Genomic DNA, 12,855 nt, shown 5'->3' on the forward strand with positions numbered 1-12,855 from the left:
CAGTTGAGGCCAGTTCATTGGCTATATTTAAGAGGGAGTTAGATATGGCCCTTGTGGCTACGGGGGTCAGGGGGTATGGAGGGAAGGCTGGTGCAGGGTTCTGAGTTGGATGATCAGCCATGATCATAATAAATGGCGGTGCAGGCTCGAAGGGCCGAATGGCCTACTCCTGCACCTATTTTCTATGTTTCTATGTAACACCTTGAGTACTGTATTTGCAATCCTTTTTGGTTTTACATCCCTGTTGGCTGTGACTATGTCCCATCACCTGTCTGCCCATCCAGACAGTCTGACTGCACTCTATCTTTACCTTTTTTTTTAAAACCATCTGTCCTATCCTGAGTCCCATCACTACAGTTCCCACCCCCTACCAAGTTAATTCAAACCCTCCCCAACAGCTGTAACAAACCTGCCCGCGGGAATATTGGTCCCCCTCGGGTTCAGGTGCAACCCGTCACTTTTGAACCGGTCGTACCTCCCCAAGAAGAGATTCCAATGATCCAAGAATCCGAAGCCCTGCCCCTGCAGCAGCTCTTCAGCCACGCGTTTATCTGCCAAGTCATCCTGATTCTACCCTCACTGGCGCATGGCACAGACAGCAATCCAGAAATTACTACCCTGGAGGTCCTGCATTACAGCTTTCTACCGAGCTCTCTGAATTCTCTTTACAGGACCTCATTGCTTCTCCTTCCTATGTCATTGGTACCAATATGTACCAAGACATCCGGCTGCCCTCCTTTCCTCTCCAAAACGTTGCAGACGTGATCGGAGACATACCTGACCCTGGCACCTGGAGGCAACATACCATCCGGGTGTCCCGTTAATGTCCACAGAATCTCCTGTCTGTTCCCCTCACTACTGAGTCCCCTATCACTACCGCTCCCTTCTCCCTTTCCCATCTGCACCACGGACCCATGCTCAGTGCCTGTAACCCGGATGCCGTGGCATTTCACCAGGAGGTCATCCCCCACAAAAGTATTCAAAGTGATGTCCTTATGTTTGAAGGAAATGGCCACAGGGGTGTTCTGCTCTAAATGCCCCTTTATATTTCCATTCCACCTGACAGTCACCCAGCTACATGCCTCCTGCAACTTTGGGATGACTACTTCCCTGTAACTCTGATAGATTATCTCCTCCCTCTCCAGTACAAGCCGAAGGTCATCCAGCTGCTGCTCCAGATCCCTAACACGATCTTCAAGGAGCTGCAGCCGAATGTACTTCATGCTTTATAGTTATATTCCTTTGTTTCAACTCACTCTCTTGTCAAAGCTTCCGTTTATTTCCCCTCTCTAATTGCTCCTATTAACCCACAGACCGGACAGCCTCTACAATGGCATTCCTACAGCAATCTTGGTCTCACCTTAGAGATATCCTACTTTCTGTTCAGCCCTCCCCACCCTCTTAGCAACCTAAACCCAACTTTACTTTCTTTTTACTAGTTCTGATGAGGGGTTGTTGCCTCCCTCCCACCCCGCAACAGATGCTGTCTGACCTGCTGAATAAGTTTTTGGTCTCAATTCCCACTGTCTTAACATTTGTCTTTCAGGGGAACAGGCATAGTAAAGAGAAATTAAGCTTATAGAGTCGAGGGAAGGAAGTAAATGGCTCTGATGCTTATTTAAAAAAGAGCCAAGTAGTGGTGGTGCTCAGGATGACAATGGCTCTGATTTCTGTTTACAGGTGTCCCCCGCTTTCTGAACGTTCGCTTTACGAAACTTCACTATTACGAAAGACCTACATTAGTTACCTGTTTTCGCTAACAGGTGTTTTCACTGTTACGAAAAAAGGCAGCGCGCGAAAAAAGGTAGAGCACTCCCTGAGCAGCCGCTCCTCCCGCGGAATGGCATTCTCGCCGGCATTGCTTAAACACATGCCTGTAAGCAGCCATTTGCAAGATGAGTTCTAAGGTATCGGAAAAGCCTAAAAGAGCTCGTAAGGGTGTTACACTTACTATAAAACTAGACATAATTAAGCATTTCGATCATGGTGAAAGAAGTAAGGACAAAGTGAGTTTGGCTTGTGGAAGTTGACGAAGATGACGTTGAAGAGGTTTTGGCATCCCATGACCAAGAACTGATAGATGAAGAGCTGATGCAGTTGGAAATGGAAAGGACAAGAATCAAAACCGAATGCAGTAGCGAACAGACCGAAAGTGAAGTCGTCCAGGAACTGAATGTGAAACAACTGCATGAGATTTTCGCTGCAATTGACAACAATGATTGCAGAAAAGTACAACTTTAATTTTGAAAGGGTACGTCGGTTTAGGGCATATTTGCAAGATGGTTTGAGTGCTTACAAAGAACTGTATGATAGAAAAATGCGCGAGGATAAGCAGTCAAGCAAGCCTTCCACATCAGCCACAGCAGACGACAAACCTCGACCTTCAACATCGAGGCAGGCAGACATAGAAGAAGATGACCTCCCTGCCCTGATGGAAACAGACGACGATGAGATGACACCCCAGTGTCCCACCACCCCAACCCCCAGGCCGCGGACCGATACACTGCCGCGGAGAATGCAGCGGTAGTTGGGCTGCACCCAACACATCTTTAAGAAAAAAGCTGAAATAAACAAGCTAATTAATTAGGTGCCACCCGGCACGTAAATGTCGGCCCAGATCAGATGCGATTGCCCATTGCGTCGCCTCAGATCTGGGCCGACATTTACGTGCCAGGCGACATTTAATTAATTAGCTTGTTTATTTCGGCTTTTTTCTTAAAGATGTGTTGGGTGCGTCCCGGCTACCGCTGCACCACTGCATGCTTCGCGGATCGGTATCGGGTCGCTGCTCGGAGGGTGGGGGCCACTACACCATCCAAACTCTGACGACTCAGCCTAACATACCATCATCAGTGTGCTCTGCGCTGTCCCAATTCCGGTAAGTGATACTACACTGTACATACATTATTTCTACTTTATATAGGCTGTGTATTTATGTGTTATTTGGTATGATTTGGCAGCTTCATAGCTTAAAGGTTACTGGAGAGAGTGTTCCTGCCGAGAGTGCTTGCGTGAGATCTTCGCTACGGAGAACAGTGCAGGCAATGATCGCAGAGAAGTATTTCTACTTTATATAGGCCGTTTATTTATCATATCATTCCTGCTTTTACTATATGTTACTGTTATTTTAGGTTTTATGTGTTATTTGGCATGATTTGGTAGGTTATTTTTGGGTCTGCAAACGCTCACAAATTTTTCCGCATATGAACAAATGGTAATTGCTTCTTCGCTTTACGACATTCCGGCTTATGAACCGTTTCACAGGAATGCTCTACCTTTGGATGGCGGGGGAAACCTGTATTGGTTTTTACAATTTGAGCATAGTTTACTTACACCGCAAATGAAATGGTTTAATGCATGATAATTTAATGAAATCACTTCGTATAATAAACCAGCAATTTAAACAGTAGCATCTAGGTGAGATTTATTACCTGCATACCCCTCAAATGGATACCTTAAACATTGGTTAAACTAATACTGTTCAATTACAGAACAAGTTCATAATGGCAACGTGGAAGTAAAGTATTATTGCTACAATTCAACACAAGCATATAACAGAACTTTGCACTTGTTAAAAAAAAAACCTGCCACAATTCTTACCCTAAGGAGAAAGTTTAACCTTGATAAAGCTTCCATGAACAGGTCAGCTCCTTTATTTGTAAATTCATATCTGCCAGCAATGAAGAAGAAGAGTGTCTTTTCCAAATTGAAATCCAGGTGGCTGGGATAAAATTTAACAAAATTGTTAAATATTCATAGCAACTAGAACACTTTTCTTCCATTCATAAAAATACTACTCAATACTGTTGTGTTTACATCAACACGCGTGAACGAGTCAAATTACTAAAGGTGTTCAAGGGGCTCTTAGAAGAATGTGCAGAGGGCCGGCTTGTTGCACATTGACATCAGCGCCGGACTCTGGAACGGAGGTTCCCGGATTCGAACCCAGTCGGGGCCGCTCCCGAGTACACTTTCCATCCGTGCCGGGTTGAATGTCGAGGTTGCAACTTGACCTTGTAAAATAAAGGGAAGAATACTGCAAAATGTCTGTGTGAGGAATGGCGCTCCACACAGTCTCTCTCTCTCGCTCCGCACCTTGTAAAGGCATGAAAAAGACATCGTCCTGCCAACATCGCACATGCACGGATGCACGCACACAGACGTACACGCCAAAAAAAGGAAGAACGTGCAGAATATGAACACTGTGTAGACAGAAGGGATTACTTTAGTTGGGCATCTGATTACTAATTTAATTAATTTAATACAACATTGTGGGCTGAAGGGCTTGTTCCGGTGCTGTACTGTTCTATGTTTTTACAAATAATACCAATGGAATTGATTTGTTATTGTCACATAAACAGGTAGGAGAGTCTGGGACAAGAGGGCACAACTTCAGGATTGAAGGATGTCCATTTAGAACAAATACGGAGAAATGACTTTAGCCAGATGGTGGTAAATCTGTGGAATTTGTTGCCACGAGCAGCTAAGTCATTGGATGTGTTTAAGGCAGAGATAGATAGGTTCTTAATTAGCCAGGGCATCAAAGGGTATGGGGAGAAGGCAGGGGATTGGGGATGACTGGAAGAATTGAATCAGCCCATGATTAAATGCTGGAGCAGACTCGATGGGCCGAATAGCCTACTTCTGCTCCTATATTTTATGGTGTTATACTGATGTACAATGAAAACCTTCTGTTGCATAGTTGATCCATTTAATTTACTGCACAGTGCATTGGGGTAGAACAAGGTAACACAAAACATGCAGAACAAAATGTGACAGCTACAGAGAATGTGCAGTACAGGAGAGCAATATAAATGCAATGAAATTATGAGTTTTGATTTTGCACATTTTGCCTGAGAGAATGGTATTTCTCCTCCCAGATTATTCTACACATAGAAATGCTCTAAATGAATGCATTGCTTCAGAAAGTCTAAGCAAATATCAGGAAACAAAGAACTGATGATTTGCAGCAGCTAGATCAGTATGATTCTAGGAAGCCTAATAATGAACTGAATTTCAAACAGGTTTGCACACGATGTCTTGGTAAAATTATCCGTGGCCAACACAACCATTCTCACTGCTGAAGGAGCATGAAACTCAGTCATACTTTATTGATCCCAGGGGAAATTGGTTTTCGTTACAGTTGCTCCATAAATAATAAATAGTACTGGAAGCATAAATAGTAATATGTAAATTATGCCAGTAAATTATGAAATAAGTCCAGGATATCTGACCCTTCAAGGGAGGAGTGGTAAAGTTTGATGGCCACAGGCAGGAATGACTTCCTATGACGTTCTGTGTTGCATCTCGGTGGAATGAGTCTCTGGCTGAATGTACTCCTGTGCCCAACCAGTACATTATATAGTGGATGGGAGACATTGACCAAGATGGCATGCAACTTGGACAGCATCCTCTTTTCAGACACCACTGTGAGAGAGTCCAGTTCCATCCCCACAACATCAATGGCCTTACGAATGAGTTTGTTGATTCTGTTGGTGTCTGCCACCCTCAGCCTCCTGCCCACGCACACAACAGCAAACATGATTGCACTGGTCACCACAGACTCGTAGGACATCCTCAGCATCGTCCGGCAGGCTGTTAAAGGACCTCAGTCTCCTCAGGAAATAGAGATGGCTCTGACCCTTCTTGTAGACAGCCTCAGTGTTCTTTGACCAGTCCAGTTTATTGTCAACTCGTATCCCCAGGTATTTGTAATCCTCCACCATGTCCACACTGACCCCCTGGATGGAAACAGGGGTCACCGGTACTTTAGCTCTCCTCAGGTCTACCACCAGCTCCTTAGTCTTTTTCACATTAAGCTGCAGATAATACTGCTCACACCATGTGACAAAGTTTCCTACCGTAGCCCTGTACAAAGCCTCATCTCCCTTGCTGATTCATCCAACTATGGCAGAGTCATCCGAAAACTTCTGAAGGTGTCAAGACTCTGTGCAGTAGTTGAAGTCCGAGGTGTAAATGGTGAAGAGAAAGGGAGACAAGACAGTCCCCTGTGGAGCCCCAGTGCTGCTGATCACTCTGTCGGACACACAGTGTTGCAAGCACACGTACTGTGGTCTGCCAGTCAGGTAATCAAGAATCCATGATACCAGGGAAGCATCCACCTGCATCGCTGTCAGCTTCTCCCCCAGCAGAGCAGGGCGGATGGTGTTGAATGCACTGGAGAAGTCAAAAAACATGACCCTCACAGTGCTCGCTGGCTTGTCCAGGTGGGCGTAGACACAGTTCAGCAGGAAGACGATGGCAGCCTCAACTCCTAGTCGGGGCTGGTAGGTAAACTGGAGAGGATATAAATGTGGTCTGACCGTAGGCTGGAGCAGCTCCAGAACAAGTCTCTCCAGGGTCTTCATGATGTGGGAGGTCAATGCCACTGGTCTGTAGTCATTGAGGCCGCTGGGGCGCAGCATCTTTGGCACAGGGACGAGGCAGGACGTCTTCCACAGTACAGGAACCCTCCTGTACTATTCCTGTAACTGTTGTTTCCATTGGAAAGAATTTTTTCGGGGCTTAAGAATTGCTAGGCTTTATTTCCAAACTATCTTTGGGAGTGTTTGCATGCTCTTCCATTTTTTATTTCTAAAAACCAATGCCTTGGTACTTTATACTTGGGTGTATAAAGGGAGGACAGAAGGATGAATACAGGGTCCTGGTGGAGGACTTTGTCAAATGGTGCAAGCTGAATCATCTGCAGCTCAACATCAGTAAAACAAAGGAGATGGTGATGGACTTTAGGAAGACCAAGCCTGCACTGCTCCCTGTTAATATTATTGGTGAGGACGTGGATGTGCTGAGGACCTACAAGTATCTGGGGGTGCACCAGGATGACAGACTTGAGTGGAGCACCAACACAAGAGGCTGCGTACAAGAAGGGCCAAAGTCACCTCTACTTCCTGAGGAGACTGTGGTCCCTTGGAGTTTGCAGGCTTCTTCACGTGTTCTACCAGTTTGTTGTTGCTAGTACAATCTTCTATGCGGTGGTGTGCTGGGGCAAAGGCATCAACATGGGTGATACCAACAGGCTCAATAAACTGATTAGAAAGGCTGGCTCTGTTATATAGTCAAACTGGACACACTGGAGACTGTGGTAGAAGAAAGTACCCTATGGAATATCCTGGCAATTCTGGACAATGTTTCTCACCCTCTGCATGCCACCTTGGCTGAACAGAGGAGCACATTTAGTAATCGACTAAGACAACTGCGCTGCTCCAAAGAGCTCGACACGAGGTCATCCTTACCCTCGGCCGTGAGGCTCTATAATGAATCAGCCTATAGTCTGAAAGTGTTGACCCCCTCCTGTTTGGAGGCAACTTTTTTTTTATTCTTTCTTACTTCCCTTCTAATATTTGTATATCTGTGCACTTGTAATAATACTGAGACACTCATTTTCCTTTGGGATCAATAAAGTATCTATTCATCCAAGTTTTCTTTCAGTGTACTAGTCTGCTCACTGTACACAAACACTTGATCAGCTTGGAAAATGGCTTTATGGATCTTAGGCTTTCAATAGGTGGTAACTCTCAATTATGTGTCTCAATATACCGTTTGTTGGATACAAAAATCCTAGCACTTTGCAAAACACAATGAAATTAAGAAATGCAAAAATGCAGCATACAATACCCATAGAAGTGGCCCCGAATAAATTCTTGGATGCGAGACTTGTACAGGGCATGCAGATTCTGAAACTCATGCATGGCAGAGAACTTCTTGATGTTCAATCCGTTAGGTGTGATTACATCTAGACCAAGTTAACAAATAGAAATTTGATTTCTGTGGTGGTTACTTCACAGGCTTAACGATGTAACGTGTTTTAAAAGTACCATAGTGGGCCAGCACTTGAATTGGAACAAGGGAAGTGGTCTAGCATGGAAACATACACTACCATCAATATCATGAACTTGACATTCACACTCACCTATACTAGAGTACCAAAATACAGTCAGGTGTGAGAAGTAATCAAATGTGACAATGCCCATTAGACATGGAGGTCATACACCAATAGGAATGCTGCCTGTCTACCAACAACAACAAAATACCAAGAGAGTCATTGAAACATTGGAGCTTGCACAAAAGAGTCGATCCTTGGCTTCCTTTACTTCCTTGATGAGGCAACCCTCCGGATGGATGAGCAACACATGTTTTGCCGGGGTAGCTTCCAAACTGACAGCATGAACATCGGCTTTCAATTTCTGGTAATTCTTCTCCCTCCCCCTTCTCTTTTTTCCATTCCCCCATTATGGCTCTCCTCTTACCCCTTGTCCTCAACTACCCATCGCTTCCCACTCGTGTCCCTCCTTCCCCTTCTCTCATGGTCCATTCTTTTCTGTAAGATTTCTTCAGCCCTTTACCTTTTCCACTCATCACCTCCTAGCTTCTCAACTTCAAAGCCCCTCCCCCATCCACTTATCTAATCGCTCACCCATCACTTGCCAGCTTGTACTCATCCTCCGTCACCACTACCACCCTCTTATTCTGGCTTCTTCCCCGTTACGTACCCCGTAACTGGGTTACCAAACCAGCAGAAATGGACCACTTAGTTGGAGTCTGGATTACTGGAACTAAGAAAGTTTTATTAAAGAAATAAGTAACACAGTACTCTAAACGTAAGGATATAAATGCAATGGGTTAGCAAAGATAAAACACACATGTACACAGAACTGGGATAATAGGATCAATCGAGCTCTATCGCAGCCTAGGGGTAAAATGATCAGTCTCAAGTGACACAGAGTTCAGTTCGCAGTAATCGCTGTTGTGCCGTTGGGGAGAGAGAGACAGAGAGAGAGAGAGAGAGAGAGAGAGAGAGAGAGAGAGAGAGAGAGAGCGAATGCTGATATTCAAATTGGATTCAACAGACCTTTGATATTCCTCGCAGTTAGTTTTCGGCGCGAGCCCTTTTTAATGTCTTCTGAGGTCACCGACTGTGACCCCTCCGTTCCGGATACGATCGTTCTTCTGTGGTGAACCCGGCACCCAGGCAAGGGTGGACACACACACCAGGTTCCCTCCGATCGTACCTTCTCACCCTGTGCGTCTATGGTTGGTCCCGCGACCAGACCTCCAAAACTCCCGCCAACTTGTGGGGGCACACCACACTTCCAGGGTCTCGTTATCTCGTGGTGTCATGGTGTGTCTCTTGCCTTAGCGAACCGGTTCCTTTTATCCCCCTGCTGGGGTATCGCCTGTCCATCAAACTTCAAACAGTTCAGGTTCAAAGCAACCGGTCTAAACAATACTTGGAACTGTGTCTCTTTTCGTTAATTTCTCTCATCTTCCATTAACATTTCTGAATGTTCCCCCATTGTCTTTCTTATCGGCCTCAATCTTCTGATAACTTGGTATTTTGTCACATACCCCTATCCTTCAAAGGGTTTTTACCGGGGTAAAAATTATAGGCATGAATACATTATTAGACACACACAAACATACATGTTCATCAGCTATGCGGCTAATACAGAGAATTTTAAGTTGCCAACACCTTGACAGACAGTCAGCAATCACATTTTCCGTTCCTTTTATATGTGTTATTTTAATAATCCTCTAAAACCAGGCTCCAACTTAGCAAAATTCATAGTGGCCAAAGACACTAATGAATTGTGATCAGTGTAACTTCTCAGTGGTTTTCGTCCCGGACCAAGATAACAACGGTCGTCCCATACCAACTTAGCATTCTTTGGCAAGGGCTTAGTAAGAGGGTGGGTAATATCTGCAAAGTTCTTGCAAAACTTCCTATAGTACCCCCCCCCCCATCTCCAAGAACCTTCTCAGGGCTCTCGTCTGTTGGGGTGGGGACATCAGAGATAGCCCGCACCTTAACTTGCATCGGTGCCAGCTGCCCGTTTTACCACAAATCCCAGATAAGTGACCTTCACGTGGCCGAACTCACCTTTTGCGAGGTTCACTGTCAGGTTGGCTTCAAACAGCCGTTTAAACAACTCCTCTACTGTCACAATGTGCTCCTCCCACGTGTCACTCCAGACCACTACATCGCCAATATACACTTCTGTGTTCTTTAGCCCTTTTGTCACTGAATTAATCATTCTATAGGGGTGTTGCTCACTAGGCTGACCTGATGTGACAGCAACACCATGTCCCAGCTCTTTGCATCGCCTCGGGACATTCGGACATACGTGGGTGTGCCGTTTAATTAGCTCTCGTAACGGGTCGCTTTGTTCGGGGATTAAGTGAGAGAACCCATCAGCAAAGTTGGTCAACACAATAGAGTTCTCCCATCTGGTCAGCACCACACTTATCTTTTCAAAATGGGTCCTCCCCTTATCAGGTGGCACCCTAGCCTCATTAATTTTCAATGTATCACCAGCTAGATCTGCTTTCTGATCGTGGTGAGCTTTTAACATGTTAATAGCCTCTAACTGTGTTAACTCACGTCTACAATAGTCAATAACATCCTTCCTCCTGTGGCCAGTAGAACTCTTTCATGATTCCGCCGACTGTTTTCCTCCCCCCAAAATGTCCACCGAAGGGTATCTTGTGGGCCAGGTTAAGAATCTCATCTCCATAAATTTTTGTCACCATCCCCCATTCCTCATCTGCGGGCACGGTACTTGGTCTCCCTTTCTTCCTTAGCACTCCCTCCTCCACACAATAGCCCACTGGCTCCCTTTTTAATTCTGCTTCGGAGAGAGCTGTCTCCGCCGAAACCATCAGCTCCTCGTCTTGCTCCTGTGCCTGTACAAATTCCTTCCTGGCTAATGCTAAGTCTGCCTCAGCTCCCTCACTTCCTCCTGTTCCACTACGCTCCTTCTTTTCACTTTCTACCTCCCCCTGGTACAAGGCTGGTAGAAACGTCTCAGCTAGAGCTGTATCAGCTTCGGCAGTCTTCCTGGACATACGCCGAGTCACTGCGCAAACAGGATGAACCTGTGAGTCCATGGGCAGGGCCTCAATCCTGGCAGGCTGACTTGTCAGTTTTACTGCTGAGAACACATTTCCGCCGGCAAGGTCATTACCAAGTAAGACCTCCACGTCTTTCATCGGTAGTTTGGGCCTCACCCCAATCGTGACCGGTCCGGAGACCAAGTCGCTTTGTAGGTGTATCTGGTGCAAAGGTACTGCTTCAGTCCCTTTTCCAATGCCTTTTATGACCCTGACCTCCTCAGTCTGGGTCTCTGAACTAAAGTCTAACACACTCTTTAATATCAATGACTGACACGCTCCCGTGTCTCTCCAGATCCATACTGGAACTGGGTTTAACCCCTCCTTCACCGACACCAATCCGGCCGAGATAAACCTCTCACCCTTCCTGAACTTTGTCAGACCTCTTCTCTCCTAGCGGTTTGCTTACCAGCTCAATGCAGCCAGTCGGAACCGCCGTTTTTCCTTTCCCCGTCTCCTTCTTTGGGGCAAAGCACCTGGACGGAAAGTGTCCGACTTTCCCACAATTATAGCATACGACCCCAGGAGACTTCCTACCAAACTGCTCCCGGTCTACCTTATCCTTCTCACTAGTCCCCAGCTTACTTTCTGACTTTTCTGGCGGACTCTCCCTGCCTTTCTGACTACCCTTCTGGTAGCCTTTACTCGGGGCAAACTTCGTTTTATGTGTCAATGCGTGCTCATCTGCTAACTTAGCCGTTGCGGCTAAAGTGTCTACCTCTTTCTCATCTAGGTAGGGTCTCATACCTTCAGGGACACAACCTTTAAACTGCTCACTCAGGATCAGCTGTAGCAGTCTGTCATAATCCCCATTGACTGCTTTCGAGGCGCACCAACACTCACAATATGTCTGCAGCTCACGGGCAAACTCTAAATACTTGCGGCCCCACTGCTTCCTCGCATTCCGGAACCTCTGCCGGTATGCCTCCGGGACCAACTCATAAATCCTGAGGAGGGCCTCTTTCACCACCTCATACCTCTGGGCATCTTCTGCGGACAAAGCCGAGTAAGCTTGTTGGGCTTTTCCTTTAAGTACACTCTGAAGCAAAATAGCCCACTTATCCCTCGGTCAGTCCTGACTTACAGCAACTTTTTCAAAATGGAGAAGGTACCAATCAACATCGGTCTCGTCAAATGGGGGAACCAGCCTAACCTCCTGGGTCGCCCTGAACCCTCCACCTTGGTTCGGCATGGGCCCCTGCATTGCCATCATCTTTAACCTCTCCAGCTCAAATTCCCTTTCCCTCTGTTTCTCCAACTGCCTCTCTCTCTCCTGCCGTTCTAACTGCTTCTCTCTCTCTTACCGTTCTGTTTCTCTCTCTCTTCGTGTTCTAGCTGTCTTACCCGGAACCCGTGCTCGAGTCTCAATTTTTCCATCTGCACCTGTACTGTGTCTCCACCAGGTTTTCCCATAGATATCACCTCCAGCTCCCCTTGGGGAAACACACCTTTAGACACATAATGCTCTATGATAGCTCTGTGCATCTCCTCTCTCCTCATGGTCGACTTCCCCTTAAAAAGATTCAACCGTTTGGCCACAGCTGCCAATTCTGATTTCCTGGCATCCTCTAATGCCTCCAAGGTCGGCACCTTTAGAAATTCCCCAGTCTCCATTTCTGCTGTTTGTCTTTTCTTTCTTTTGGGAATTTTAACCGAATCAATTTACCCAGTCCCAAATTTAGCGTTCAAAATCGCGGACGAGAACCCCATTTATATTACGTACCCCGTAACTGGGTTGCCAAACCAGCAGAAATGGACCACTTAGTTGGAGTCTGGATTACTGGAACTAAGAAAGTTTTATTAAAGAAATAAGTAACACTACTCTAAATGTAAGAATATAAATGCAATGGGTTAGCAATGATAAAACACACATGTACACAGAACTAGGACAATAGGATCAATCAAGCTCTATCGCAGTCGAGGGGTAAAATGATCAGTCTCAAGTAA

The 12,855-nt window shown here is 45.9% G+C and overlaps 1 protein-coding gene across 2 annotated transcripts in view; it reads right to left on the bottom strand.

Moving 5' to 3' along the window:
- Positions 1 to 12,855, bottom strand: part of gys2 (glycogen synthase 2) — an 81,594-nt gene that overhangs the window by 32,938 nt on the left and 35,801 nt on the right. For both annotated transcript variants that reach the window (XM_072241834.1, XM_072241835.1), the window contains exons 6-7: positions 7,636 to 7,753; positions 3,601 to 3,721 (exon numbers count right to left, since the gene is read on the bottom strand). In XM_072241834.1, the coding sequence (XP_072097935.1) occupies positions 3,601 to 3,721; positions 7,636 to 7,753 (239 nt within the window). The remainder of the gene's footprint in view (positions 1 to 3,600; positions 3,722 to 7,635; positions 7,754 to 12,855) is intronic.

Source organism: Mobula birostris, chromosome 23, assembly GCF_030028105.1.
Source record: "Mobula birostris isolate sMobBir1 chromosome 23, sMobBir1.hap1, whole genome shotgun sequence".
Lineage (NCBI taxonomy): Eukaryota > Metazoa > Chordata > Chondrichthyes > Myliobatiformes > Myliobatidae > Mobula > Mobula birostris.